Source organism: Dichomitus squalens, assembly GCF_000275845.1.
Source record: "Dichomitus squalens LYAD-421 SS1 unplaced genomic scaffold DICSQscaffold_1, whole genome shotgun sequence".
NCBI lineage: Eukaryota > Fungi > Basidiomycota > Agaricomycetes > Polyporales > Polyporaceae > Dichomitus > Dichomitus squalens.
Genome location: NW_006766883.1, coordinates 333574 through 357319, shown reverse-complemented (window position 1 = coordinate 357319; position 23746 = coordinate 333574). Strand labels below are relative to the sequence as shown.

Sequence of the window (23746 nt, the reverse complement as noted above, 5' to 3'; positions counted from 1 at the left end):
GCTGCGCATCCGATGGTTTGGCAGGGTTTGCTCGTCCGGCAGGCCGAAGTAACCGATCCGGAGCTACGCATGCAGCGGCACTCGTGTCTCTACCGGGCACTCCGGAAGCCGTAAGACAAGGACATGGAAGAGGCCTGAGCAATGGCCGATCCATGCATGAGAATGACAGCGTTAGTGGACCAGACCAAGGCGCTCACGATATAGACGGGGGTAAGCACAAGAACCCTCTTCAAGAACACTTCGATCGGTAACAACAGCTATTCGCTTCGCGTCGTCGTGACATCAGGGTAGGCTCTTTGCCCGTCGCCAGGCGATGGGGGACGACTGGGTCCTTGCGTTTGCCTATGGGGGAGGCGCGAATGGATCAACGCTGTCGCCCATGGAAAGCTCCGTGCTGAGCGGGATGGACTATGCCTGGATAAAGTTGACATGTTATCTGGCGATGTCCCACTCAGTTGCGAGAATTTTCCTAAAAGATGCGTGAAGTCGCTGCAAGTCAATGGATCCGGCAGAAAACGGCCTTACTTCTTGTATTCCTGTCATCCGTGATGAGGGCGTGGGGCCCTCAGCGTCGAAAAATTGCTATAAGACTGTCGTACGAGTGCCATGACAAGAGGAATGACCCCATTTACCTGATCCGCCGTTGGTCAGCGTTTACTTCGCGACTTATCAAGGTACGATCCGAGGTCTTCTCTCAACATGGGGCCAAGTTGGCGACAACGGCGATAGAGCGTAAATGCGACGCAAACACGTCCGCAACCACCGCAGATATAGCGAGCCGAGCAGAAGATATAACCCCCGCCGCTTCACGGCTTTGTCTAGAATCGCGACGCGGTAGTCGAGTGTGCCAAGGATTCCCAGGGCAACACAAAGGCAAATCACCAGAAGCCGATGTGCAAGGGTTCTGGAAGCCGAGCCCAGTCAATAAATCCCAAGAGACGGGGGGACTCACAAGACTTGCGCTCGCCGCCGCGCGACGCGCTCACAATACGAGCAGTTCTCGCATTCACCGATATCGGGGTCTACAGTCACGCCGATTCCGCGAAATGTCGACATTCAATTGACCATGCTGCTGAGGAGCGTTTAGACTGCATTCGACATCTGGCAAACTGACATGTATGTACAACTATGGCGCGCCGTACACCCGTGGTATACCCACGGATGAGCGCCAGGCAGCAAACGCGCGGCCCACGGTTCCGTGAAAGGTGGAGACATGTTCGCACCAGATGTCGCAGGATGACACAAGGTTGCAGAGGTTCATTGACGCGCCCGACTAGCTCGTGGCTGGAGGATTGCGGACCACAGGAGTCAGGTCTGTGGGCCAGATCAGACATACGCGAGGCACCTATCTGATCATGCATGGCCCCGCACGCATCGCGATAGCCGCGTTGTATAAGGCAGAAGTCGGGCAAAGACCCTAGAACGCTGCGAATTGCGAAGCCACAGCGCAGTAGTATCGATGTTTCGAAGCGGACTTTCCTATGAGAGAAAACTGCCAGCGGGCAGGAGGAATGCACATGGCTGTGACCTAGACCAGACAAATGAGCACTGGGGAAGATGCGCAAGCTCAGCAATTGATCATGCTAAAGCCGAAGAATGAAAGCTCATCATTTCGAGCTTGCTGGATATAAGGCAAGGGAAGATTGAGAGGGGTTGATTGAGAGAAAGAAAAGGCGAAATGGGCCGGTGACGTGACGCCGGGGGCGGAGAGGTCACAACTGTCCGAACTGGGCGGGCTGCAGCCTGTTGCACCCGACTCGCCTTGCCCGTGCTTATCACCTCACTTCACACGTCCGACGCCTGCATATATAATATTCACCTCCGACCGGTCTCCTTCCTCTCCCCATACTCATCTCTCGCCAGGTCCAAGCAGCTGGACACCGAGTTCCGTCCTCACGAGACACCCGTAACTCACGAGGTCGAGTCAAGCGCCGCAGCCCCGAGTACTAGTAGACTCCCGGCTCCGTCCACAGTACACTGCACTTGTTCTCGTACGTCCATCTCCGCGCACGCCCCTCAGTCACACCCGCAGGTCATTCGCCACTCGCGTGCTGCAACTCAAACTCCAGTCTTTGTATTCAATCGAGCGCGGCTCTTCGAACGATCCGTTTCGCTTCCCTGACCGCCACATCCTCCACCGCCTCTCCCCACCTTACCTAGAGTCCGGCCGTCAAGTTCCTAGCAAGATGGGCATGAGCTATCGCCGCTATCTCTCTGGTGCCCGTATCTACGGCTGCTCGACATGCAGGACCCATTTGGCTACCATACACTCGATGATCTCCCGAGTATGTTCCCCTAAGTTACCGCGCCCCTTCCAATCACGCAGAATGCTCACGCTTTGTGAATTGGGCAGGCTTTCAACGGGCAACATGGCAGGGCGTACCTTTTTGACGGAGTGTGAGTGCCTCTTTCATCTCTTGCGCTTCTGGGCACAACCTCATCCTGCCTCGCGTATGACCTTCTATTCCCTGCATCATGGGCTATTGCCGTCTGGAAACGACCTATTTATGGTAATCCTTGATTGCACGCTATGAAATGTGCTGCGCTCCGCCACATCGTCTCATCCAATACGCATCGCCATGCCGCCTCCGTAGTGTGAATGTGGTTGAAGGCGATCCAGTCGACAGGCAAATGACCACTGGAAATCATACCGTCCGCGACATCTATTGCTGCAAGTGTGGGACGACACTCGGCTGGAAATACGTACGTTATAGCTCATCATGACATCATATACTGGCATGGTACTGATACAACCCGTTTGTCACTACAGGATCATGCGTACGAGCCGTCGCAGAAATATAAAGAGGGCAAGTACATCCTGGAACGAAACTTGCTGGTGGACGTCCAGTGAGCGGCCCGTGCGCCGCGCTCCCGCCTCCTGCGCCTGCGGAGGGCCTGACGAGATCGACGCTAGTGCCTCGCACTTCATTCATGTCTTCGCTCGTCATGTTCCCAGGACGCACGGCTATACCAGCTTTCGGTCGTCGGTCACTGCGATTCCGGTCTCACATCAGCACACCTCCCGCAACCCCCCATACCACCCTCTCTCAACACCATAACCGCTATCGTCCTTCGCACTGCAAACTAACCCACCAGTGCCCCGGCGAGCCGCTGCTCGCATGTACATCGCGTACGTGCCGCCCATCCCCTCACAAAGCAGCTCGCGTCTGCGCCTCGGAACTGCGCCATCGCAATACGCTAACAGGCGTTGATGCGCGAGCCTCCGGGGACACATACCAGGCTGCGGAAGACGCTGCTCCCGCAGCTGTCTGTATTCTAGTTCCCGTCACCTTAGACATGAAGTGATGGTGACTCCTGTCCCCATCCATTCTCTCTCCTTGGTTCTTGAGGCGCCTCCATGTGGACGTCGCTTTATTCGACCTTAGAGCTACTGTTGTTCCCTTCCGCCTTATACCGCTAATATAACCCAACACCTTGGCTTCCATGAGACCAGCTTCGTGTTTCATCGCTGCATCGTCTTTGCAGCATTCATTGAAGCACGCGTGTCAGGTTAGCTAGGCGTGTCCCTCTCAGCCTCCGCCTCCGCCCTACTTATTATGAAATCTATGTTAGCTGTATATACGCAAAGCTTTTGCAGTGTTTAGAGAACTGGCGTATGTATAACATGTATGTCTGTCGATAGCAAATCAAGTTCATTGATGCGCCAGCGAGCGGTGCTCATGCTGTGGAAGGGTCTAGGAGATCAAAGAATTCGCCGTAGCTTGGAACTCAATCTACAAAATAGGCAAGACGAGGCCTATGTTGCGGAGTGTGTCCAAGTATCGCGCCAACGTGACGAATCTCGGTCGTGAGAAGTCGCGACGCGCGCATATCGGACATGCGCATGGGTAAGAGTTGCAGCTGCACAGAATACCGGGTACGTCGTGGGGCTGGAGCGTGCCTCGAGGATGACGAGGGGCTTTCCGGCGTTGGCAAGTGTCGCAACCTTCGACGTACTTGCGCACAAACGCGTCTCGCTGTGGCCACCAGTAGAGGCGACACCAGATTATGAGAAATTGCGAACGTAATGCGAAGGCAGGCGGCATGTAGTCGAGGGACAGTGGGCACGGATGGACACTATGACGTGCAAGAGCCGGCGCAAATATGTCAATTATTAGAAATAGAGATACATGTTGAGGGTAATACTGGACAGTGAAATTGGTATAATGTATACTTGGACTAGGAGACACAGTAAGCCGTGAATGGACCGAACGCTACGCTAACCAGAACCGCGCTTGTGGAGAAAGAGATAGCACTGTTCCAGAACGCAGATAGTGTCAGTGTCACCACGACACGCGCGATGACGGACCCCAACGTGAGCCCGAGAGGTAAGTCGCAGCCTGTCAAAGCCGCAAGTAGACCAGATAACAGGACACGGAAGCTGTCAGAAGTCTTGGGGTTAACGAGGACGAATAATGAGGGATGCGTGGAAGAGAGTTGTATGGCATCGGAAAGACGTGGAGTCGCTGCGGGCGTCCGCCTTTCGGACCAGTCCGACCGACGCGGTCTCGGCACAGAGCCGGACGGCGTCGGAGACGTGGTGGACGCTGTTGTCGGGCTGCAGTGTGTTGGGGATTGGTTGGGGAAGCCAGGTTAGCACGGGCGCGGGAAATGATATCAACGGTGATGACACATCGGCCGCAAGTATTTGCGAGAGCGCACGGCGAGGCAGGGCCCCCAGCGCGACTCATATGTAGGCCGAGTCGGCGAGAAATCTGGAGAGGAGCTGGATGCGAGGGCGGTGGTGGGATAAGTGGGCGGTGCCAAGGAGAGTGACGAGCGAGCGAGGTTGGGGGAGGGCAAATGGGCGCTCGGCAACCAAACCGGGTCCGGATTGGGCAGAGAGGATTGGATGGCAAACCGTTGGGGATGACCTCGTTGGCTGCCACCGACATCCCGCGCAGGCCGTTATATACCCTCTCCGCTCTCTCCCACTTCCCGTCCCTACTACACCTCCACATACTCTATCTCCCCATACACACCATCGCCCGTGTGCGGCCCGTCTGGATCAAAAAGCCTCCTTCCCTGCCAGTCCCTATCACTCCGCTGACAATGAGTAAGTTCCCGACGCGTTCCTATGACATATACCGAGACCGCCCTGCTGACACTGAACCACAGCTTCCCTTATGACCGTCGCTACCACCCCCGCACCCTCTCCGTTCAACCCTATGGCCTCGCGACCACGCGTATCGTCTCCGCTTGCTGCATCTGCGCAGGCGAATCCCGTATCCTCCCGAAACCACTCATTCCCGACTTCGCGCCCCCTCCGCCCGTTCCCTTCGCTCGCCATCAAACCGAGTACTCCCGCGCGGAAACCGGTGAAGATCCTTGAGCCACCAGCGAACTTCAAGGGCGCGTTCGTGCTCAATCTCACACCGGCCGAACTTAGCAGGCGAGATTAAGTCTGCCTCGCTTCCGGCTTCGGTTCCCCTCTTGCTTCCTTTCGCCTTCCGAAGCCTTCTGGTCTCTCGGTCTCTAGGGATGTATACAGGTCAGTCCCCTTCGCGAGTATTTGCTGCACATAGGGCGCTGACCAGCGTGATGACGTCTAGTCCTGTAATGTCGCGCACGGTCATGACTTGTCAACGTACACCGGGCTTCCGGTACCCTCTTGCATTATTACGTTCGACCACTGGCATACCCTCTGGTTCCTGTGGTATCCAACGGGCCTCTCCACACGGTTGTAGAAATAGAAAGTACTCGGTACGGCGTGTTTATTACTTCCCCTACTTCCCCTGTACATAAGACTCTTCTCCGTCGTCTACATTATCCCTCTCTCCTTCCCTGCCTCGTCGAGGGCCTTCGACCTTGTCACCCGTCTACTTACTCGTGACAACCCACGTTTGCCGTGGGGTTGTCAGGCGTACTTGGTGTAGCGGTTCTGCACTTCGCGACGTCACGCTGTACAGTAGTCTGGGCTTCAGCTGTTGTATGACATGTCGGTTCGGCCGGACTCTCGTGCCTGATGCTGGTCAACCTGCTCATCGCAGTCGTGTACGTGGGCGTGAACTTCCTTTATTTGGTAAGGTGCCGGATAACACTGCGCCGTGAACGTGTCCATTCCAACGCATATGGATAGCGGTTTCGGAATGAACACCTCCAACCCCCCCTTGGAGCTCGGAGGCTGAGCCCTGCACCATCAACCAGGGTACCTATGTACCGCCCAGCTATTTCGCCCGTACACACGTAGTTAGCACTGTACTTCAAGCCTACCGTGAGGCACGGCCTCGCAGGGCAATAAACGGGATCTGGAAAGGAAAGGAAAGAAAAGGAACCAGGGTGATACCTGTGTGAAGGCCGCGGGCGCGCGAACGTGTCGCGAAGCGTACTCAGAATCCGCGGAACCCATGTGAGAACAGATCTCTTAGTACCGCGTCCTCTGGTTGTATCCAGAATACGTTTGGCCAACCGGGCGGGGACAGCTTGAGACCGAATACAACATTTGATTTACTTCCTGGTCCGTGGTTCAGAACCTTCTCGAAAGTCGCTTGCTGCATGGTGTTTATGAAACGCCCAGGATTTCAGTGATGGGTAGCAAAAAAATGAGCTGTCATCATTATCCCAATGACGTTAGTGATGCTGAGAATGTGTACGAGTGCTTGACCGGCATATATATGGTACTCGAAGGGGAAGCAGAGCCAGATGACCAATATGCTCCATCCTGGCGTTCAACCTGTAAGCGCTGCAACGTGCTGACGACCGATGTGGAGAATACAGCCATGCACTTACTCGCCACATACAATGCTTCGTGTTCGGCCACCGGAGAAGCGTCCACAAACATTGGCTGCCATGCCATGACGCCTAGACAAGATCCGTTAGAGACCCGTGAAACTGCCAACGTCAAAAGAGAGGCAAGGCTGGATGCGTTGCTTGATTCTGGCTGGAACTACACTGTTCGCACGACTCGATACTGTTGGCGTCAGAGCTTCAGCAGGCAAAAACTCGACTTGCGGTTGCGAGCTGTTCATGAGAACGAAGAAGCGGAAGAGACGACATATTTAGCTACCCGGTAGAGATCGCGAACAACAGCCGGGGGTTCCTGGCCTGTGGACGAGTGAGCATACGCGTCTTCGTATCATGTCCAAATGTGCATGAACCACACGTTCGAAGACCGCATTGACGTCGGAGGACCACGATCGGAATGCACATCAAACCGCACGGCAGTGCAGAGATGAGAGCAAGCGCTGCACGAGCGTGTGCGACGTGGTTATGTGGGACAGCCGGCCCCGGAGTTAGACAGGTGTGAACAAGATAGCTGCCGCAGGTGCTTGGAGATCGCAGGTCTCCCAGTCGGGAAAGAGACGAGGCACGGAGTGCATGAGTGCTGAGGAGACGAGGAATGGGGACGCAGCATGGAGGGAGCCGCACGTTCAGGTGATAAAGTCGGTGCCGATTTGAGTGGACGTTATGAGCCAGATGGGTTGAAGGAAGAGGCGTCTGGATACCCGGCGACCGCATACATGAGGTCTTGGTAGCGAATGACGCCCCAGGGATGGAAGGGGACAATATGCAGGCGTACTCGGGGTAACATTAACGGGGCGGGCGAAAGCCCGGACGCCATGTTCTGAGATAAGTATGTACTCGTCAGGCACGGCTCCAAGCGGATGTTTTGGACAGGATTTGGTGTCGTAAGTGCGGCGCCGCTCACTGCGCCCTTTGTCACCCAGATTTCCGGTTTTCAAGTCGTGCGCAGTTTGTCAATGTATGGGTATTGCTGAGCACGGTGCCTGGCCAGGTACCAAGGCGCGGCGAATCCTCTACCAACGATCCGCGCGCCTGCCGTAACTCGTCGGCAACTACTATTGGGAATGGCAAAGTCAGCCACCAGTGATATCCGATGCGCAACCTCACTCACACCATCACCATGGCACCGAGTTGTGGGCAAGGAAAAGGCCCAGCGAGCCAGCCGAGCTTGGTAAGTAGGCAGAGCGCCAGCGCCCGACATAACAATGGCTTTAAGTGGCGGTGTCCTTCCCATGAAATGCCGCTTTCGTAGGTGGTTCGGCCCATTATGCCCCGGTATGTCGTAAGCGAAGTTGCGCATACTACAACATGACTGACCGGAATTTACTGGAAGCATCTTCCCTCGAGTGCTATAGGGAGCACAGGATTAGGCAGGTATACGTCGAGGTCCCTCACACAGCGGCAGACAGCCGATCCGTACGGCCGCAGCGGATCCTACTTATCGATATTAGAAATGAGAATGCAGCAGAAAGATCTACGGTGCTGGAAGAACTGATACTACGAGTAACTCTGGATTGCAAATGCTATTTTCATCCTAATGAAAAGGGTTGTCAGCCTGAATAGGAGCAAACGGTTCTGTGATTGCGAATTGTATAATCACCTAGAGGGACGAGCATTGCATGCCTGCTTTTATCCGCTAGATTGATTCCTATATGAAGTGACTGATGAACGTAGATCTGGAGTAACCAAAATAACTGGGTAAGATGAGTAGGTGGCGAATTTCCAATCTGACATCTGGATTCCTTTCACCTTGCTCGAATTCAGATCGTCGCATCACAAACGGATCGTGATGAAGACAAGGTGAATGCAGGCAGATTGGCCTTCTCGTAGCACCGGTCATCTGAAGGAGCGAACCCGACAATGAAGCGGTGTCAGATTCGCTTCTACCCCCGCAGCTGCGTGAGATGTCTAAGGAAAATGCCGCGCTATCATTGGTATTGAGTATGGCAGGAACTTCACTGTGCACGTCTATGGCAGATCATGATAGTCACGCCGTAATAGCCGACCTGGAAGTTGAAAGAGCGAGTCTCACGCGAGATGGCTAACCTGTTCTGCTTTCCTCTGCATCGGCAGTACCACACAGAGCTCATGCGGTGAGAGATATCGTGCAGCGATGCATAGTAGGGCGTAGAGACTACAACGAGGTGCGCGGACCTGAGGGTTATTCGCCCTTGCAGGTCTGCAGACCTCCCTTGCCCGTCTTAGACCTCCCTCTCCCCTGACACACGTGATACGGTTAGAGTTTCTGTTAGTAGAGCGAGTCATCGCGTATAGCGCGAGCTCAGCAGGCTACAGATAACGATGGAAGGAAGACTGCCTAGGACGGGGACATAAATACTACCGGATGTTGCTAATGGTGCGATTGGTATGATTTTGATGACCTATCTGGTCGCTATATTGAGCGGAACCGGAGAAGAACAAGTCACCGATAAAACGTCAAGGTATCTGAGACGGCACGATCACCTCCTTGCAACGACCTATGCTACCCACAACACAGTATGTGAGATTTGACTGCGCGCCAAGTGCCTCGTGGAGGAGCAGGGCTGCCTGGCAAGTTGAATAAAATAGAGCAACAGACCCTTAGGGCATAGTCCGATGACAACAGGCACGACCCACACGATATATCGTTGCAAGCCGGGACATGCCATCTGATTTCACGGGATGTCCAAGACACGATATTAGCGACGATAGTATCCAGTGCGCCTCGCTTCGAATGTTCCGTGCTCGCCAAACACTAGCGTGAGATTTATCAGAGCCCGACATTCGCACTTCATCTTCATTTTCAACTGGTGGCCGCCTGGCACAAAAGGGGGATGAAAGGTGGCTGGGAGTCTCCATACCTGTCTAGCTCTGGTGTGAAGGCGGGTTGAAAGACAACGATGTCAAACGAGGCAGAGAGGAGAGCACGCCGGCAGGCGCTGGTCTATGCGGCGCGGCGGCTGAGTACGCCGAGGCTTGCGTTAGCCGGCGAGAAGATATCTACAAACAAGCTCAGTTTATCCGCGGTGCTGTTATGGGCGCAAACCTTGCAAGCGCTCACCCGGAGCTGATGAGGAATCGTGACCATGTAGGCTCCTGTGAACGCTGCTGATATCCCTGGTCTAAGTTGGACTACGAGGATCATGTGCGGTCCGACTAAGAGAGACCCCATAACCTTGAGGCTACGTCAGCTTAGCCTCCGTGGGCGAGATGAGGTACTCGGAGGCACTCACAAGACCGTACGTGCCCGGAGGAGAGTCCGGCGAGCTACTACCAGAACGCTTCCCACATGGGAGGTGGGTGGGAGACGTGGCCGCATACTCGTAGGACACGTACGAAGTTTCGTATAGCTTCCGGAGAGCAAGCTTGTGGTGCCGTAGCGGACCTGAAGGGCAGAGGGCAACATGAGCTCGTGCTCGTGGACTGCTGACTGTGTTCTCTTGACGAGGAGCCGGCCGCTCCGGTTATCAACTGGGAATCGCCGCCAGAGCGTAAAATGGGTGGCCGGGGAACATTCCAGTGGATGTTGGGAACAAAAGGTCAAGCCAAAATGGAGGTCACTTGCAGCGTGGGCGCCACTCCACGCTCGGGATGTAAACAGCCGGCTGTGCCCTTTCACATTAGTGGGGCTACCACAAGAGACTCCTGACATGACCTTTGGAGGCAGGACTTACTACAGTCTCCGAACAACCTCAGCAGTAGATTTTCTGGTGATGTCCGAATCATAATCAGTGTGCGAGTCGGGTAAGCTGGAATGCACTGCCACCTTATGGGGCATAATGGCCCAATGCGTAAGCGAGGGATGTGATCTCTATCCCGGGAATTATTGCGACAAGCCGTCATGGGAGAAGCCTAAAGGACCTGAGGCCGGGACCTGAGAAGCCTGGGAGGCGTCGCGAAGCATGCCCATTGGAGCCACATTCGGTGGCAGAGAATGTCTGGAGATCATACGTGAACGGCATTTCACAACATAAGGAGAGGATCACGAGGACAGATATAATACGTACTTATGAGACGTAGGCTCTAGAGAGCTTGGGAGGGTGGCACTCCCAGTGAAGATCCATCCCCATGAGCGTAAGTTGACGGCTCAGGAGGGTAATTTGGTGCCCTACATGAGCCCATAAGGAACAATTAGTCCGGAGTTAGAGGTGCCGAGTTTGCTAAGTGGGTCCGTTGCAACCTACATCAGTCTAAACGTGAACGACCCGTACACCATAAAGTTCACCGCTTTGGTGCACGAGGAGGCCCCTCACAAGATAGCCAGTTCACCTGGTGTTGTGCGGCAAGCCTGCTGCTCCGAATGCCGACATCGAGGTATGAGTGACGGGCAATCTCACCATATACAGACTTACCTCTGGACACACGCCGCGCCCTATACAGGCATAGAACTTCTTTTCCACGACAGTCACGGAAGTTGGTCGTACATTGAGCGTTTTTGTCGAGGAAGTACTTCGAGGTTCTATCAAGTCGGATCTGTAGTCTTAATCGACTCCGTGCTTGAGTCAGCCCTCAACGCGGCGTCGCCTTCTTTCTTCTTCCGCCTTGCCTCGCCCCTCCTTCGCTGACATTGGGGTGGAGAGTGTGCGCCATCATCGGCCCGATTCGGCGGCTGTTGGCGAGGCGTGTCGCTCGGGGCAGGCGCACTGACATCGAGCGTGTAAGTGTCGTCTTACATAAAACAGGACTTTCCTCTGCACTGGTGTCGAAGTGCTCTGCATGTGTCACACTCCTTGTCTGCTGCCCAGAAGGAGACCACGGAATGCGGTCAACTGAGCTGGGCCCGCCATCCGGTGCTGCGGCGTATCATGGCGCTATGCTCCGTCGTAGTCACCGGCCTGCAGCAGGCGGACTGGGCGACATCTCGTTTTCGCAGATTCCTCCTCGATGAGGCACAATTGGGAGCCGCCCGTGGCGTCAAAATGGACTGATTCCAGAGTCCTCGTATCCTGCACTTGTGAGGCGCCCTTCACAGTCAGAGGTTCCCCCTCATTCGGAATCAATAACAATTAAGGGTCGTACATGCAACACATGTCTAGATCACGACGATGCGTCGAGCGCTTGCGATTCGGAGACCCTTCGTGGTAGTGCTCGCTGCCGATGTCGCAGGGTACACTCACGCTTGATCGGTGTTGAGCCTTCGCCTACTGCGACTCCAGATGTGCCGGTCTGCGATGCCGTCTCTGACAATCCTCGACGGCGCTACCTTTCGATCTTGACACCACGCTGTTGATAGATCCCAACACGCTTTGCGTCAGCACCAGTGGACGAAGGGTAGTAGACAAGCTGCGACGGCATTCAACAAAGATGCGATCTGATAATGGCTCCTCCCCGAGAAGGAAGTCGCCAGGAACGCCCGGAGACAGGCCGGAGTCATCTGGTAATGAAGGGCGATCAGACCTAAAGGCAATCCGGAGAAGGCGGGACAGCGTTTGCCTGGAGCGGACTTCGTGCACCGGAGGTCAGATGCTGCTTGCTGCGCGCGTCGCATTGGGCTGACATCTTCCGCGGTGGCACGAAAGTGCATGTGCGCGTTCTTCAGTCGAGCTTCGCCCACAATGTGTCCGTGCTAGGTCGGGGGGCCATATACGCCGTGGTATGGCGTTTATGCCGTCCGGCCCGACTGCGCCTTGAGGAGGGGTGAGTGCGAGCATGGCTCGAGGCATCCCTGCGGCCTTACGTACGGCAGGCAACGAGCGGTGGGAACGATGGTGAGGACTATCACACGAAGTTCGCGGCTAGGATGATTATTGTGATGACCATACCGACATAAGTACTTGGGGGCACAGATACGATGTCCGAAAGCGCTGGGCCGGATGCAAGACGGCTGGAGAGTGCAAGGGCTACTGAGGCGATGTATGAGCAGTGACATGAGATCGTGTTGGACAGAAGGAAGGAGAAGGGGGACAGATTGGTCAACGATTAGGGTAGGATAACTGATGACAAGGAGTGAGCAGCACATGGAAATACCATGGTTGCGACGGGCGTCGGATATGGTTGGACGAGGTCATTACTGTGGGCGTGCCTGAGATGTGGCAGTTGTGATACGCCCCCGGTGCTTCGGCGATGCCCGAGGGTGCCTCGTGAACGCTGCTTGCTTTATACCTCGAGGCCCACATGCAGTCGCCTCCGCAGGCCAGGCTGTAAGGAAGGCGCACGGACACTGAGAAGCCCGAGACAGGGGGGGGAGGACGCCAGGGAGTCCCAGCTCGACGCCCGCGACAGACTCGGACCCGCCGGTGCACCTCCCCGATCCGGAGCGTTCTCGGCCCGCGGACCGCCCAGAAGAGGCAGGAGGAACCGGGATGCTGCCGGATTTGGGGTGGGATTGGGGCAAACGGGGGCGTAGCTGGCTGTGTGTGTGAATTGATAGAAATAGTAGGCAGGGGCGTCTGCGCGCGTGCAAGGACAAATCTGTGCTCTGTCTACGTCCACCAGCTGCTCTCCGTCTCGCCCCCAAGCCTCTTCCGGCCTCCCTTTACGACCTGCACGAACTTGCACGACGTATATCTGCTTATTATCTTTTATCGTCCTCTTCTCGTCTCTGCTCTCTCTCTCGCCTGTCACGACCCTCTCCTCGATTCTTCACTCTTGAGGCATGTTCCGCGTCTCTCCGCGACCCTTTGCCTTGCGTTGACCGTCCCCGCACGCAGATCTGCACATTCTACACTCTCGTTTCCTACACTTTGAGGTACGCGACCCGCGCCGATCCAGACCATACTCGGTCCCGGTGGCTGAGGCAGTGTGCCAGCAGACATGGATAGCTGGAGAGTTGCCGTTCTTGGTGATGGAGGTGTAGGAAAGACGGCATTGGCTGTACAGGTGCATCAAATCCTCTTGCCATCCTTGTGCTGCACTCACCGATTCTCGCAGTTTACGCTCAATTGTTTCGTCGGTAAGCCATATCGTTCCCCCGCATTCTTGGCGCGTGCTCAAGACCGGTCCTTCTCGGACACCCCCATTCGACAGAGGTAGATAGCGTGCTATGTCGGGTGAGATTTTATACTCATAGCTCTTCAGACATACGATCCAACGATTGAAGATGCATACCGCAAGCAACTCGTAGTCGACAATCGCATGTGTTTTGTAGAGGTGATCGACACGGCAGGGCAAGGTGCGTTGCAACACTTTCTCGGACCCTTACTGCATCTGATCAATTCTCACAACAGAGGAATATGCCACACTTCGAGACCAATGGGTCAGGTACGATATTCCGTCTCTCGTCGGTGCCTTCCGATACGATTTCTTCCGCAGGGAAGGCCAGGGCTTTATCCTGGTATACTCGATCGCGTCGAGGGCGACGTTTGATCGGCTCGACGTCTTCCGGCAGGCCATGTTGAAGGTCAAGAGACAGAAGCCGGTCTTCATGCTTGTCGGGAACAAGTGCGACAAACAGTACGAAAGGGAGGTCTCGCGAGAGGAGGGTGCGGCGCTGGCGCGGCAGTTTGGCTGCGAGTTCCTAGAAACATCGGCGAAAACGGCGCATAACGTGGAACGCCTCTTCACGAATCTCGTCCGGCTGCTTCGATCGACGAAACAGCAGGAGCAAGGGGTGCAAGGCCCCGTACGATCACCAGAGAAGGAGAAGAAGCGCAAGTGTATTATCATGTAGGGCTCCCTCAGGACTATATAGAACTGACCCATCTTCCCGCCTACTTACCTTCTTCTATGATACCACGTCTTCATCTTTCTTCTCGTTGGGTTTATTACGTCTTCGGGCTCCGTTACAGGGCGCATCTGTGACCCTGCCACGACGATCTTCTCCCTTGCTTCTCAATGTACATATATCCCCCCTCACGCCAAGTGGCTGTACATTGAGCTCTCTACGTCTGCCCTCCCGGCGAGCATTGCATTGTGCTTGTGCGATTCCCCCTTTTCCTTGGCTATCCTTGTACCAGGGTATAAGGTTGGTCGGCTCACGAATATCGCACCGTAGGCCCCAAAGACGGAATGTCTTGGGCGCCGCTCCGAGTCGGTGGAGCACTCTCGACACTGACAGACAATGACAGATCTACCTGGTCATTGTTGTCCAGCTCGTCATCATAGCTGACTGGGCTTATTACAGACAGTCGCCACATTAAGTTATAGCGGCCTGTCCGGAGGTCTTCCGAGGATCCATACGGGCGACCGGAGTCCATCTCTTGGGAGGGAAGACCTCGCGAGACCGGTGTAAGCGGCCCCCGTGTCGTGAACATCCGATTATCCAACTCGAGTTGACCTCAGTTCCATTTTACACGCATCGCCGACGACCGCTCGTGGACGAGTCGGCCGACGCGTACTACCGACGTTCACTTCCATCGTCGCCGAAGGCGCGCCCCGTGTGCCGACTCCTTATACATGCACGCTGTCTCGGAAAGGTCCACATGCGGCACTCCCATTCTCCCGTACGGTGTGGAATCCCCTTCACGCCTGCATGATGACATGATAGCTCGAGAGCCCGCTCGGGGAGTCTAGATAGGATTTCGAGGCAGAACTGCCGGCGTCCGCAGGCAGTGAATCGGCTGCGCCCTCCATTTCCCGGCCTCATGCCTCTCGCGCGGCCATGCGAGGGGTTTGATTATAAGAGTTTCCAATGGAGCAGCGCGACATTTGGGGTCCGTTTGCTTAAGCTTATTGTGTGCAACGCAGTGCTGTACGATCAGCTCCAGATCGTCTGTGTAAAAATCACTGTCGATATTCCGAGGCTGTCGCTCAGATGCGCTAAAGACCGAGGAATGTCGGAAACAGAAACGCTTCGTCTATAATTTCCGCGGTGAATGTGGATATCTCCGTGGAGGATGATAATATTTCGTGCTTTCTACTCCCCACCTGCGCGCTCCAGAAGAACTTGACTACAGTCTTACCCGGGTCCTTTGGCCGCCCAATTTTCGTTCACCTGTGTGAAGCACACACACCCCTCCTGCCATAGATCGGAATATCTAGGTTGAATCAATACGGTATCATGTAACTACACCAGAAGTATGAGCACGATTGGGAACAGTGTAAAGGAGATCGTAATGAATCACTGTCGAATCTGCTTATCAGTCGGTCCTGGGTCCTTTGGCCAGTGTCACAGATCAGCGTGATTCCCTTCTATGGATAATAGATGATCTTATCAGGCAATGCCGCCCGAGCGCCGCCCTTCATTCGATGCACGCAAAGCAGAGGAGCGCTGAGTTGTGTGACTCGGCGCCTGATTAATAGCATCTCATTGTCCCGTTGATGAGAACTTATTTAATATCTCTGGGAAGTGCATGTCGATAAGAGTGTTCTTTGTCTCAAACAAGCTAGATATATCCTTTTCACATTTCCTGAAACTATGGAAGTTATCGGAGCAATACATCAGCTGCGATCACTGGAATATAATTCAAAACAGCAGTTTTTTGGACTAAAACATAGTCTTGTAATGTGTTTGAACAGCAAAGGCTACGGAACTTTGGGATAACATACAACAAACCATTATCTACTTGACTGGGTTAACATGTAGGTTGAGACTCTACTCTGGGGACAGAAAATCCTTCAGTGGCCAAAGGACCCATGGTGGCCAAAGGACCCGGGTAAGACTGTACATGCACTAGCAGTATCCGGGATGAAGCAATCCGGTATGCGATTCAGAATCAAGCTGGGAGTCTGCTCTCATTGATCCTTTGCCCAAACGCATGCTTGTTATGCCCGTCTATTACCTGCAATATGTCATTGGGGGGTGGGTGCACACACAGTCATCTGTTCTGCATGCGGTTAGCTCAGGTTGCGGGGAAGGCTAAACGCTTCGCGCCATCATGTAGTACACTGCCGTTAATGACGGTTTGTTCTTCACTGTAACACAGTTTCGTCATTGGAATGCGACAACTCCGCAAAAGCCTGCTGATGACTACCAATTGGGCCTAAAGCAGGGAGGGTTGTGGGGGCAGGAGTATATGTTGATTCGATAGGCTTGGCGGTCTAGGCTGGGGCCGGGCGGGGAGAGTGCGCCGTTAGCAGACTACATGTATTCTGGCCAAACATATATATGGTGCTTCGACGTCCAATATATGAGGCAGTTCATGGCTTGTAGTCTGATAGCGAAGCGTATGTATCTACATGAAGATCTATATGATGACAAAGCGTCCATGGTCCTGAAAATTGGCGGAACAGGCACGAGGGTATCACTTGTTGTGCCAAAGCAACGTCTTCAAGCTATCCCAGTGCTCGGAGTCCCGGTAAAGATACGTCATGGAGTTGAACATGCCAGGTTGTATCGTCTCCCCGCGTTCCTTGAATAGCCACATTACCGCACCCCAGCAGACCGCCGCGAAGATGGAAAACTGGCGCGAGTCTGGCGGGAGCGGCCTGCCGGAGGCCGCCGGAGCGTTCGAGTATGGCGTCTTCGCGCGAGCAAGGAAGGACGCAACTACGCGAGAGCAGACGTATAGCACGATCTGGTGTATGTGCATTGATGGACGTTCGCGTAGGCGGGAAGTGTCACGCTTACCTGCTCGTTGACGGCGCTCCTCTCCCCGAAGACAATATAGCCTCCAATCAACCCTGCAATGAACGTGTCGAAGCTGCGCTCCTTTCCGCCGTTGACCTTCTTCTGAACAAGCAGCAAGGTCTTGTATAGCGAGACAAACTTGGCGAGGTTGAATGCGTGTTGTCTTGTGGCGCGATATATCGTCTTCAGCCGAGTCTGCCAACTGCGCGCGCACACATGTAAGCGTCACAAACACATAGAGTAGAACGGTCTCAATGATAACGGCACTGACTCTCCGCGGCCGAAGAGGATGGCCATAATTAGTGCATGGGGGAAGCGCACTTTCACGCCATAGACGAAGCCATTCCGGGCACCCTTCAGGATAGCAAGATAGTCATGGTACGCCGGGTTTGACAAGATTGCTTCTAGTCCGGACATCTAGCTAGTGATGAGAGGGTGCGAGAAGGGCCAGGACGCCAGTTGGGTCGTGTAAGAGGTCAATATGTTATAGGTGGCTTCACCGCTGCTGGCGAGACCTCCAGAAAGCCGATGGTAGGCGCCCACATCGTACAATCACATGTCTTGCTCAGGCGCGCAAGAACGGGAGTAGGCGAAAACAAGTCCTCGTCGACGACAATGTGCATCCTACAAGATCTACTACAGGCGTGAGATTCAACACTAAGGCAGTACTACATCTACTGCGCTGAGTCGGTCCGCGTCGTGAAGAAATCGTCTCTGAAGTCCAGCTTTGAAAGCGTAGTAACCTCGATCTGGACCGCACAGCTCGTCGGTCAACCAAAATATGTCGGACAAAACCACTGCACTCACTCCTGGGCACCTATCCTCTTGGAAGTCAGTATCGCTCCTACCTTTGAGGACCACAAACCGTCTGTAGTTGTCCATCATGACGGGCTGCATTTGCATGCGTAGGAGGTCGCGTGCAATTTCCTTCTCGACAGCAACCGGAAGCTCGGCGTCCGATGTGTTTGCGAACTGCTCAGCGGCAATTCGAAGGCATTCTTCCAGGATCTGTCGTGCGTTCATCGATGGCAGGCGGAGCATCCATCGTGTCCACAGCAGAGAGGGATCGCCCTTCGGAGGCGCATCTCGCAAGATCGCGGGGGCATGCAGCAATGCAACGGATCCCTGTTCAATAGCCTTGAGAAGGTCTTCATAGACAAAGTTACCTCTGTGAACCTGTAAGCGTACGTGCAAAGGTGTTCAGGACGGCCACTTACTCGTCATATACACGTAAAGGATGCCCGCCCTGGCATGTGAGTTTCGCCACCATGGCCACCACCGAAGGCAACACATAGCAGTCCCACAGTGGATGTTCCGCAACATCTTTGATGCGACGGAAGAGCATCCCGTGCCCCTCGATGATCGCTGAAGGCGTGAATGTCACGACGCCACCTGTGCATTGACAAACGACGACGACAGGATGTCAGATTTTCCGTCACAACAACGAAGGGTGAGAACTGATATGTCGAGCTGGGCCTAAACTGACCTATTAGATAGATCTCCCGCACTCCCCATCGCTCACGAGGGACGCTGGGGTGCGTGCCATATGTCAGGAAGCGGAGTTCTGGCCGCTTGTTCCTCCACGCAACAAGGAATGGGAGGCCGTGGAGCGTAGCCAGTGCGCCCACATGGACGAAGACGACGCGCACGTCTGCCTTGTACCCCATGTCCTTCGCCTGCGTGCACGTGGACAGAATATCCCTCAGTAGCAATGTCTCATACCCGATGGTCCCCGACTGCGTCGTGTCCGCTGGGGCATACCAAATACAGTACGGACGTGGAGACTGTTTCTGGGACATGAAGTCGTAGATAGCTTTAGGGAAGGTGAGGATGTGCAGGGCTTGATAGAATCGTCGTTGCGTGGCAACGCTGCGTCCATCGGCCTCTAGAATGGCAGCGAAAGCCGGGTCAAGCTGGTGCTCTACAGTGGGGGACCTTGACTTCCAATTCGCCGCACGGAATTCTCTAGTCGTCAACTCCCAAGGGACTAGGGCTACTTGCAGCGGTGTATTACTAGCGAGAGTCGGGGGTACCTTGAGCAGACTGTTTGCGACTTCGTGGCCAGTGGGAAAGATTATGAGAAGACCGACGGAACTGTCATCCATGTATAGATGCGCAAAGCAAAACTGAACAACTAGATGTCAGCTATGAGTTCAAGGATCACACGGGAATGTCACTTACGTAGGATCGTTTCTGCATGAAAATTCCAAGCTGCAATAGAGCATCCGCATCTTTGTCTGACGCAGATCCTAGCTTTGCAAATTGCTGCACGCGCGTCGACGCCAGCAGAAATGTGTGCAGGCAGGACAGTTCATGAAAGGCAGAGAGGCGGATATTTTCGCCCGATAGGCAGATACTGAATCGAAGCCCATTGGGTTGGGGATCCGTGGCTTCCGATATCAGTACTTCACAGACACGTTCTGCCCGATTTCGGCTGACGTCCATGAAGAGATCGCCTGTCCATTTCCACTTCTTCTGGATACTTGGAGGTCGTCAGTCACTTTGAGCCCAGCCTACCAATGGTGTACTTACCGTGGTAGAGCCTTTGCCTGTACGGATCGAACAGGAACGGGTGGGGGAGGCATGTCAGGTACGTCCTCCCTGGGCACATTGTGAGCTAACGGGCGACGTAAGTGGCGATAGAAACATACTGCATGGGGGAAGCCATCCTGTGCAGTGCAAGTATGAAATCACCTCTTCAGTACGTTGAGTTAAATGTACTTACGAGGCAGGCATAATATCAGACAAAAATCTGGTCGCTTCTGCCATGGGATCTTTCGCGACAGTAGGGCCAGGAGGTTGTATCTGCTTCGTCAATGTCCGGCGAGGAAGTTGCTGAGACAAACGACGACTGTTGACGCTAGGTTAGAAACAAAACGGAGAGTATGCCCGCTTGGTCGTACCTCGGATCCGGGGGGAATTGTGGTCCACCTATACCCATTGTCGGCTGGGGCTCCGTGGGTGTCCCCTGACCTCCAGGTGCTGGCGACTGCCCATGCTCAGAGACAGACGTGGATCGCCTGGGCAGTGGTGGGACAGCAGACGATGGTACGACCGGGCTCCCGACTATGGGTGAACGACCTGCAGCGGTAGCGCTGTTCTTCCTGAACGATAAAGTCGACAAGTCCAGCTTCTGAGGGGCTGGCGCGGCAGCTTGTGCAGGAGCCTGTGGATTTCGCTGCGCTAGACGAGCTTTCGTCGCGTTGCCGGCTGTTGTCGTGATCTGCATAGGCATCTCCATAATCTGCCTCTTGCCAGGGCGCTGGGCCACTGAATCGTCGACTGAGGGTCGCTTCATGGGTATTGTAGATGAAGCTGGGGTGGGAAGGGTCTTCAATGCTACCTCCGGCGATGATCCACCCTTATCGGAAAAGAGCGAACCAGCAGAGTCGCTGAGATGAGGATCTGGTAGGTTGTTCTCCGCGGGTGTGGGCGGTTCAGGCTGAATGAAGCATGAGTGGTCTGGCCTTATGTGCGCTATCTCGGAGCTCGTACCGGTGGCGTCGTGACAATCTGCTTGCGTTTCTTGATTTTGGATTTGGTCAAGTGTTTGTCGTCGTCGTCTGCCTCATCCGACTAAAGGAGAATGAGCACACTATGAGAACTGATTCTGAACTGGTGAATTGAGCGGAACCTACGGAAGCAGCCAGGGCTTTTGCGCGCTTCTTGCCTTTAGATCGTATGGACGAGAGAGGCACGTTGTCCGATTCCTCGGCATCATCCTGTATTTTCAACTGAGTATGCATGTGCAGGTCTCCCTGGTCAACCAGCGGACGTACGGAGTCAGACTGATGTTTCGCTTTGGTCTGCTTGCCTCGCTTTCTCGACCCTGCGGACTGCTTGGCCACAGCCTATGTATACCAAGTTATCAGAATCTGTCATGTCTATTGAGGAGGCCGAGAATAGCTGATACCTTTCCCTTCCCTTTCTTATTGATAACTGGAGCCCTTCCTTTGCCTTCATCTCGGGAGGTAGACGCCTCTGGCTCATCATCTTCCGCGCTGCTTTCTGCAGCCTTCTTCTTGTTCTTGTTGTTCTGTTTTTGAAAGATTTTCTTCTCTTTTCCTGATTCCTTTGGTTAAAGAGGGCAAAGCGTATGCAAACATATTGAGATTATACGGACTGATCCAGGAAGGTCTGGCTTTGACCACGTAGCCCTCATAGTAATCGTCGTCGTCGACGCCCACATCGTCCCAGAACTTCCTAAGAAGACGCGCGCAGTTCTCCAGATTCTCTTCTGGCTCCCAACTACTCGTATTTAGATAACAATCGACTGAGATCGATCGCCACTCACGTATCGACATCGGAGGAGTAATCCGCCCACTGCGATGGAGGGAGTGTGAGAAAGGCGGAAGGCCATTCATCAACCAGATACACACCTTGACCAAGTATCTCTGACGACTCGCAGGTCAGTATGTCTTTGTAGAGGAGAGGAGGCCTCATTGCGTACCCATTCACCGTCTTCTACCTTCGCAGCCTTAATGACCTCTGGAATCACAGCTTTGGTGTGCACCTTCGGAGAGTTACAAATGAAAATAAATCTCACCGACAACAAATTGCGCATCTTCCGAGTCCTCGCTATCCGACTGCGGCTGCACTAAGGCTTGTTTCTTCTTGGCCATAACGGGAGAGCGGTCGGCCTAAAGACAGACAGATGTTGTGTTCCAGAAAGTCGGAAGACGAAGCAATTCGCAGAGGGAAAGGCCGTAGCTGCAGCACTGTGGTTATAGATATAGATCTCAGGCTGGTGGCTTGGGAACGAGAACAAAATATATAAAGGACTTTGGGCAGGATGTGGAGGACGCGGTAGATGGGCGTCTCCAGACCGTGTATGTACCAGCATGGATCGAGATCCCTGCTACTGCTACACGACCGCTTCCAACTTCCACCTGCCCTGTTTCATACACTCCCTTCGTCCCCCACAATGTCTACCAAATCCAAGTCCAAACAACAAGAGGCCCTCCAGTTTCTCGACGACCTCGACAACCTCGCACCCCCGGAGGCCGGCGCCGCCCCCCCTCCCACCCAGGGCAGTGCGCAGCCTGGGTCGACCGAAGGCGAGGCGGAGGTCTTCGCGTTCATCGACGAAATCACCCAGAAGAGCTCCGAGCCCCCGCGCCCCAGCGTGCACATCGACCGGCCGCTCTCCCGTGCTGGGACGCCCACCGTCCGCAAGAGCACCGAGAGAGTCAAGGTCGGCACGCCTGCTCCCCTCCTCCCTGGCTCCACTCCTCTGTCGAGGACGGAGTCCACGAGCTCCCGTGTCAGCGTCGCGCCGTCCTCGAGGCCGGACCCGTCTCCTCAGGAGGCGCAGCCCGTTCCCCCCTCGTCCTCGTCGGGGGGAGGGTGGGGATGGGGCAGCGTCTGGTCGACGGCGAGTACCGCCCTCCAGCAGGCCAAGTCTGTGGTAGACGAGCAGGTCAAGCATCTGCCCAAGAACGAGCAGGCCCGCAAGTGGGGAGAGGGCGTGCTCGAGTACGCCAAGACCGCGCAGCTCGATAAGCTCAGTGCGTCCGGCCGCCTGTCGGAACCTTGAGCGAGAGACACTGACATGCCCGCCCGCTGCGCAGGCCAGGACTTCAAGCGCGTCGGTCTTTCGACACTAACGGATATATTGAACGTGGTCGCGCCTCCCATCTCGGAGCACGAGGTTATTCAGGTGTGGCTGAGCCATGACATGCAGGGGTATGAAGGAATCGAGAGTTTGGTGTACCGTGCGCTCTCGCGCGTAAGAGGTGTTCCCTGCCCTGACTGCCGCGGTCACTTACGCTCGTTTTCCCAGATAATGGAGCAAGTCGAAGGTGGCGACCTTGTTGTTAACCGGGGAGATGAATCACGTCCGAAGGATACGACGGACAGCAAGAGGGAACTGAACGCTGTCGACGGCTACGACGCAGCGCTCAAATTGGCTCAGGTGTGTGTACCCCAAAGGGAGCATCATGTGAATCGTGCTCAGTGGACGTCCAGGCCAACCTGGAGGAGCTAAAGAAGCGCAATGCCAAGCCTGAGGCAGCCCCATCTTCCTCCGCACTGAACCCGACGACCTTCTCCTATGTCTATCTCCGGGTCCAACCCTTCACAACAACCTATGCGCTGCCGCAGTTTTCCCCTGGCTCCGAGGCACCCGGAACTTCTGGTCCGGCCACTCAATCTTCTCTACAGTTCCTGATCGCCCTGTCTGATCCCCACCATAACCTCATTCACTCGACCGTCACTCAGTCTGTGCCCACAAAGTGGCTGGAGCTCTGGGACGAATACGACTGGGTCGAAGATCTTGTGGTGGAAGCCATACGCATTGGGGTTGAAGTGATCGGCCAGGAATACATCGGCCAACGGATGGGCTGGGATGGGAAAAAAGCAGGAGAGAAGCAGCCTGCTGTCGAAGAGGAGTCCGCCAGCGAGAAGGCGACCGTGTCTTGATAACAGTGCTGACGGACAGTGATGATCACGACGATACCCTTCCCCGAACCGGGATACACGGAGGCGTCTGCAGAACTCTCGGAGCTCGTCTTGCACCATTGCGGCACGTGACATTGCCGCAAGAGGTACAAAGAGACGGGACTGTATATATCATAA

At 54.8% G+C, this 23746-nt stretch overlaps 6 protein-coding genes across 6 annotated transcripts; 4 read left to right on the top strand and 2 right to left on the bottom strand.

The window, feature by feature from the left end:
* The first annotated feature begins 1879 nt into the window (after nucleotides 1-1879).
* DICSQDRAFT_130750 (yippee-like protein) lies at nucleotides 1880-3663 on the top strand. Its single transcript, XM_007359981.1, has 4 exons — nucleotides 1880-2285; nucleotides 2354-2397; nucleotides 2595-2703; nucleotides 2771-3663. The coding sequence occupies exons 1-4, from the start codon at nucleotides 2187-2189 to the stop codon at nucleotides 2849-2851; spliced, it is 333 nt and encodes a 110-aa protein (XP_007360043.1). The 5' UTR covers nucleotides 1880-2186; the 3' UTR covers nucleotides 2852-3663.
* A 1140-nt stretch (nucleotides 3664-4803) lies between these two features.
* Nucleotides 4804-5402, top strand: DICSQDRAFT_164326 (uncharacterized protein; the record flags this gene model as incomplete). Its single annotated transcript, XM_007359980.1, has 2 exons — nucleotides 4804-5056; nucleotides 5119-5402. The coding sequence occupies 2 exons, from the start codon at nucleotides 4804-4806 to the stop codon at nucleotides 5400-5402; spliced, it is 537 nt and encodes a 178-aa protein (XP_007360042.1).
* Nucleotides 5403-12930: 7528 nt separating this feature from the next.
* Nucleotides 12931-14550, top strand: DICSQDRAFT_130749 (ras protein). Its single transcript, XM_007359979.1, has 7 exons — nucleotides 12931-13316; nucleotides 13374-13411; nucleotides 13475-13542; nucleotides 13594-13615; nucleotides 13739-13834; nucleotides 13890-13923; nucleotides 13975-14550. Exons 3-7 carry the CDS (start codon nucleotides 13477-13479, stop codon nucleotides 14330-14332), a joined length of 576 nt encoding a protein of 191 aa, XP_007360041.1. The 5' UTR covers nucleotides 12931-13316; nucleotides 13374-13411; nucleotides 13475-13476; the 3' UTR covers nucleotides 14333-14550.
* Nucleotides 14551-16653: 2103 nt separating this feature from the next.
* DICSQDRAFT_176311 (peroxisomal membrane protein 4) lies at nucleotides 16654-17614 on the bottom strand. The gene is made up of 3 exons (XM_007359978.1): nucleotides 17442-17614; nucleotides 17171-17372; nucleotides 16654-17117 (listed from the first exon to the last, which is right to left on the bottom strand). The coding sequence occupies exons 1-3, from the start codon at nucleotides 17585-17587 to the stop codon at nucleotides 16845-16847; spliced, it is 621 nt and encodes a 206-aa protein (XP_007360040.1). The 5' UTR covers nucleotides 17588-17614; the 3' UTR covers nucleotides 16654-16844.
* Nucleotides 17615-17844: 230 nt separating this feature from the next.
* DICSQDRAFT_142094 (uncharacterized protein) lies at nucleotides 17845-19755 on the bottom strand (the record flags this gene model as incomplete). Its single annotated transcript, XM_007359977.1, has 6 exons — nucleotides 17845-17919; nucleotides 17978-18338; nucleotides 18388-18562; nucleotides 18657-19296; nucleotides 19352-19652; nucleotides 19703-19755. The coding sequence occupies 6 exons, from the start codon at nucleotides 19753-19755 to the stop codon at nucleotides 17845-17847; spliced, it is 1605 nt and encodes a 534-aa protein (XP_007360039.1).
* Nucleotides 19756-22094: 2339 nt separating this feature from the next.
* Nucleotides 22095-23590, top strand: DICSQDRAFT_123147 (uncharacterized protein; the record flags this gene model as incomplete). The annotated part of the gene is made up of 4 exons (XM_007359976.1): nucleotides 22095-22677; nucleotides 22741-22898; nucleotides 22953-23084; nucleotides 23138-23590. The coding sequence occupies 4 exons, from the start codon at nucleotides 22095-22097 to the stop codon at nucleotides 23588-23590; spliced, it is 1326 nt and encodes a 441-aa protein (XP_007360038.1).
* Between the last annotated feature and the right edge of the window lie 156 nt (nucleotides 23591-23746).

What these genes read in the sequence shown, in the direction of transcription:
- DICSQDRAFT_176311 (XM_007359978.1), bottom strand. Translation starts at nt 17,587, where the DNA reads ATGTCCGGACTAGAAGCAATCTTGTCAAACCCGGCGTACCATGACTAT. An exon ending in ATCCTCTTCGGCCGCGGAGA is followed by an intron (nt 17,373 to 17,441) that starts GTCAGTGCCGTT and finishes GTGCGCGCGCAG; the next exon opens with TTGGCAGACTCGGCTGAAGA. An exon ending in GGAGCGCCGTCAACGAGCAG is followed by an intron (nt 17,118 to 17,170) that starts GTAAGCGTGACA and finishes CACATACACCAG; the next exon opens with ATCGTGCTATACGTCTGCTC.
- DICSQDRAFT_130750 (XM_007359981.1), top strand. Translation starts at nt 2,187, where the DNA reads ATGGGCATGAGCTATCGCCGCTATCTCTCTGGTGCCCGTATCTACGGC. An exon ending in GCGTACCTTTTTGACGGAGT is followed by an intron (nt 2,398 to 2,594) that starts GTGAGTGCCTCT and finishes CCGCCTCCGTAG; the next exon opens with TGTGAATGTGGTTGAAGGCG. An exon ending in CGACACTCGGCTGGAAATAC is followed by an intron (nt 2,704 to 2,770) that starts GTACGTTATAGC and finishes TTGTCACTACAG; the next exon opens with GATCATGCGTACGAGCCGTC.
- DICSQDRAFT_130749 (XM_007359979.1), top strand. Translation starts at nt 13,477, where the DNA reads ATGGATAGCTGGAGAGTTGCCGTTCTTGGTGATGGAGGTGTAGGAAAG. An exon ending in TACGCTCAATTGTTTCGTCG is followed by an intron (nt 13,616 to 13,738) that starts GTAAGCCATATC and finishes TCATAGCTCTTC; the next exon opens with AGACATACGATCCAACGATT. An exon ending in GATCGACACGGCAGGGCAAG is followed by an intron (nt 13,835 to 13,889) that starts GTGCGTTGCAAC and finishes TTCTCACAACAG; the next exon opens with AGGAATATGCCACACTTCGA.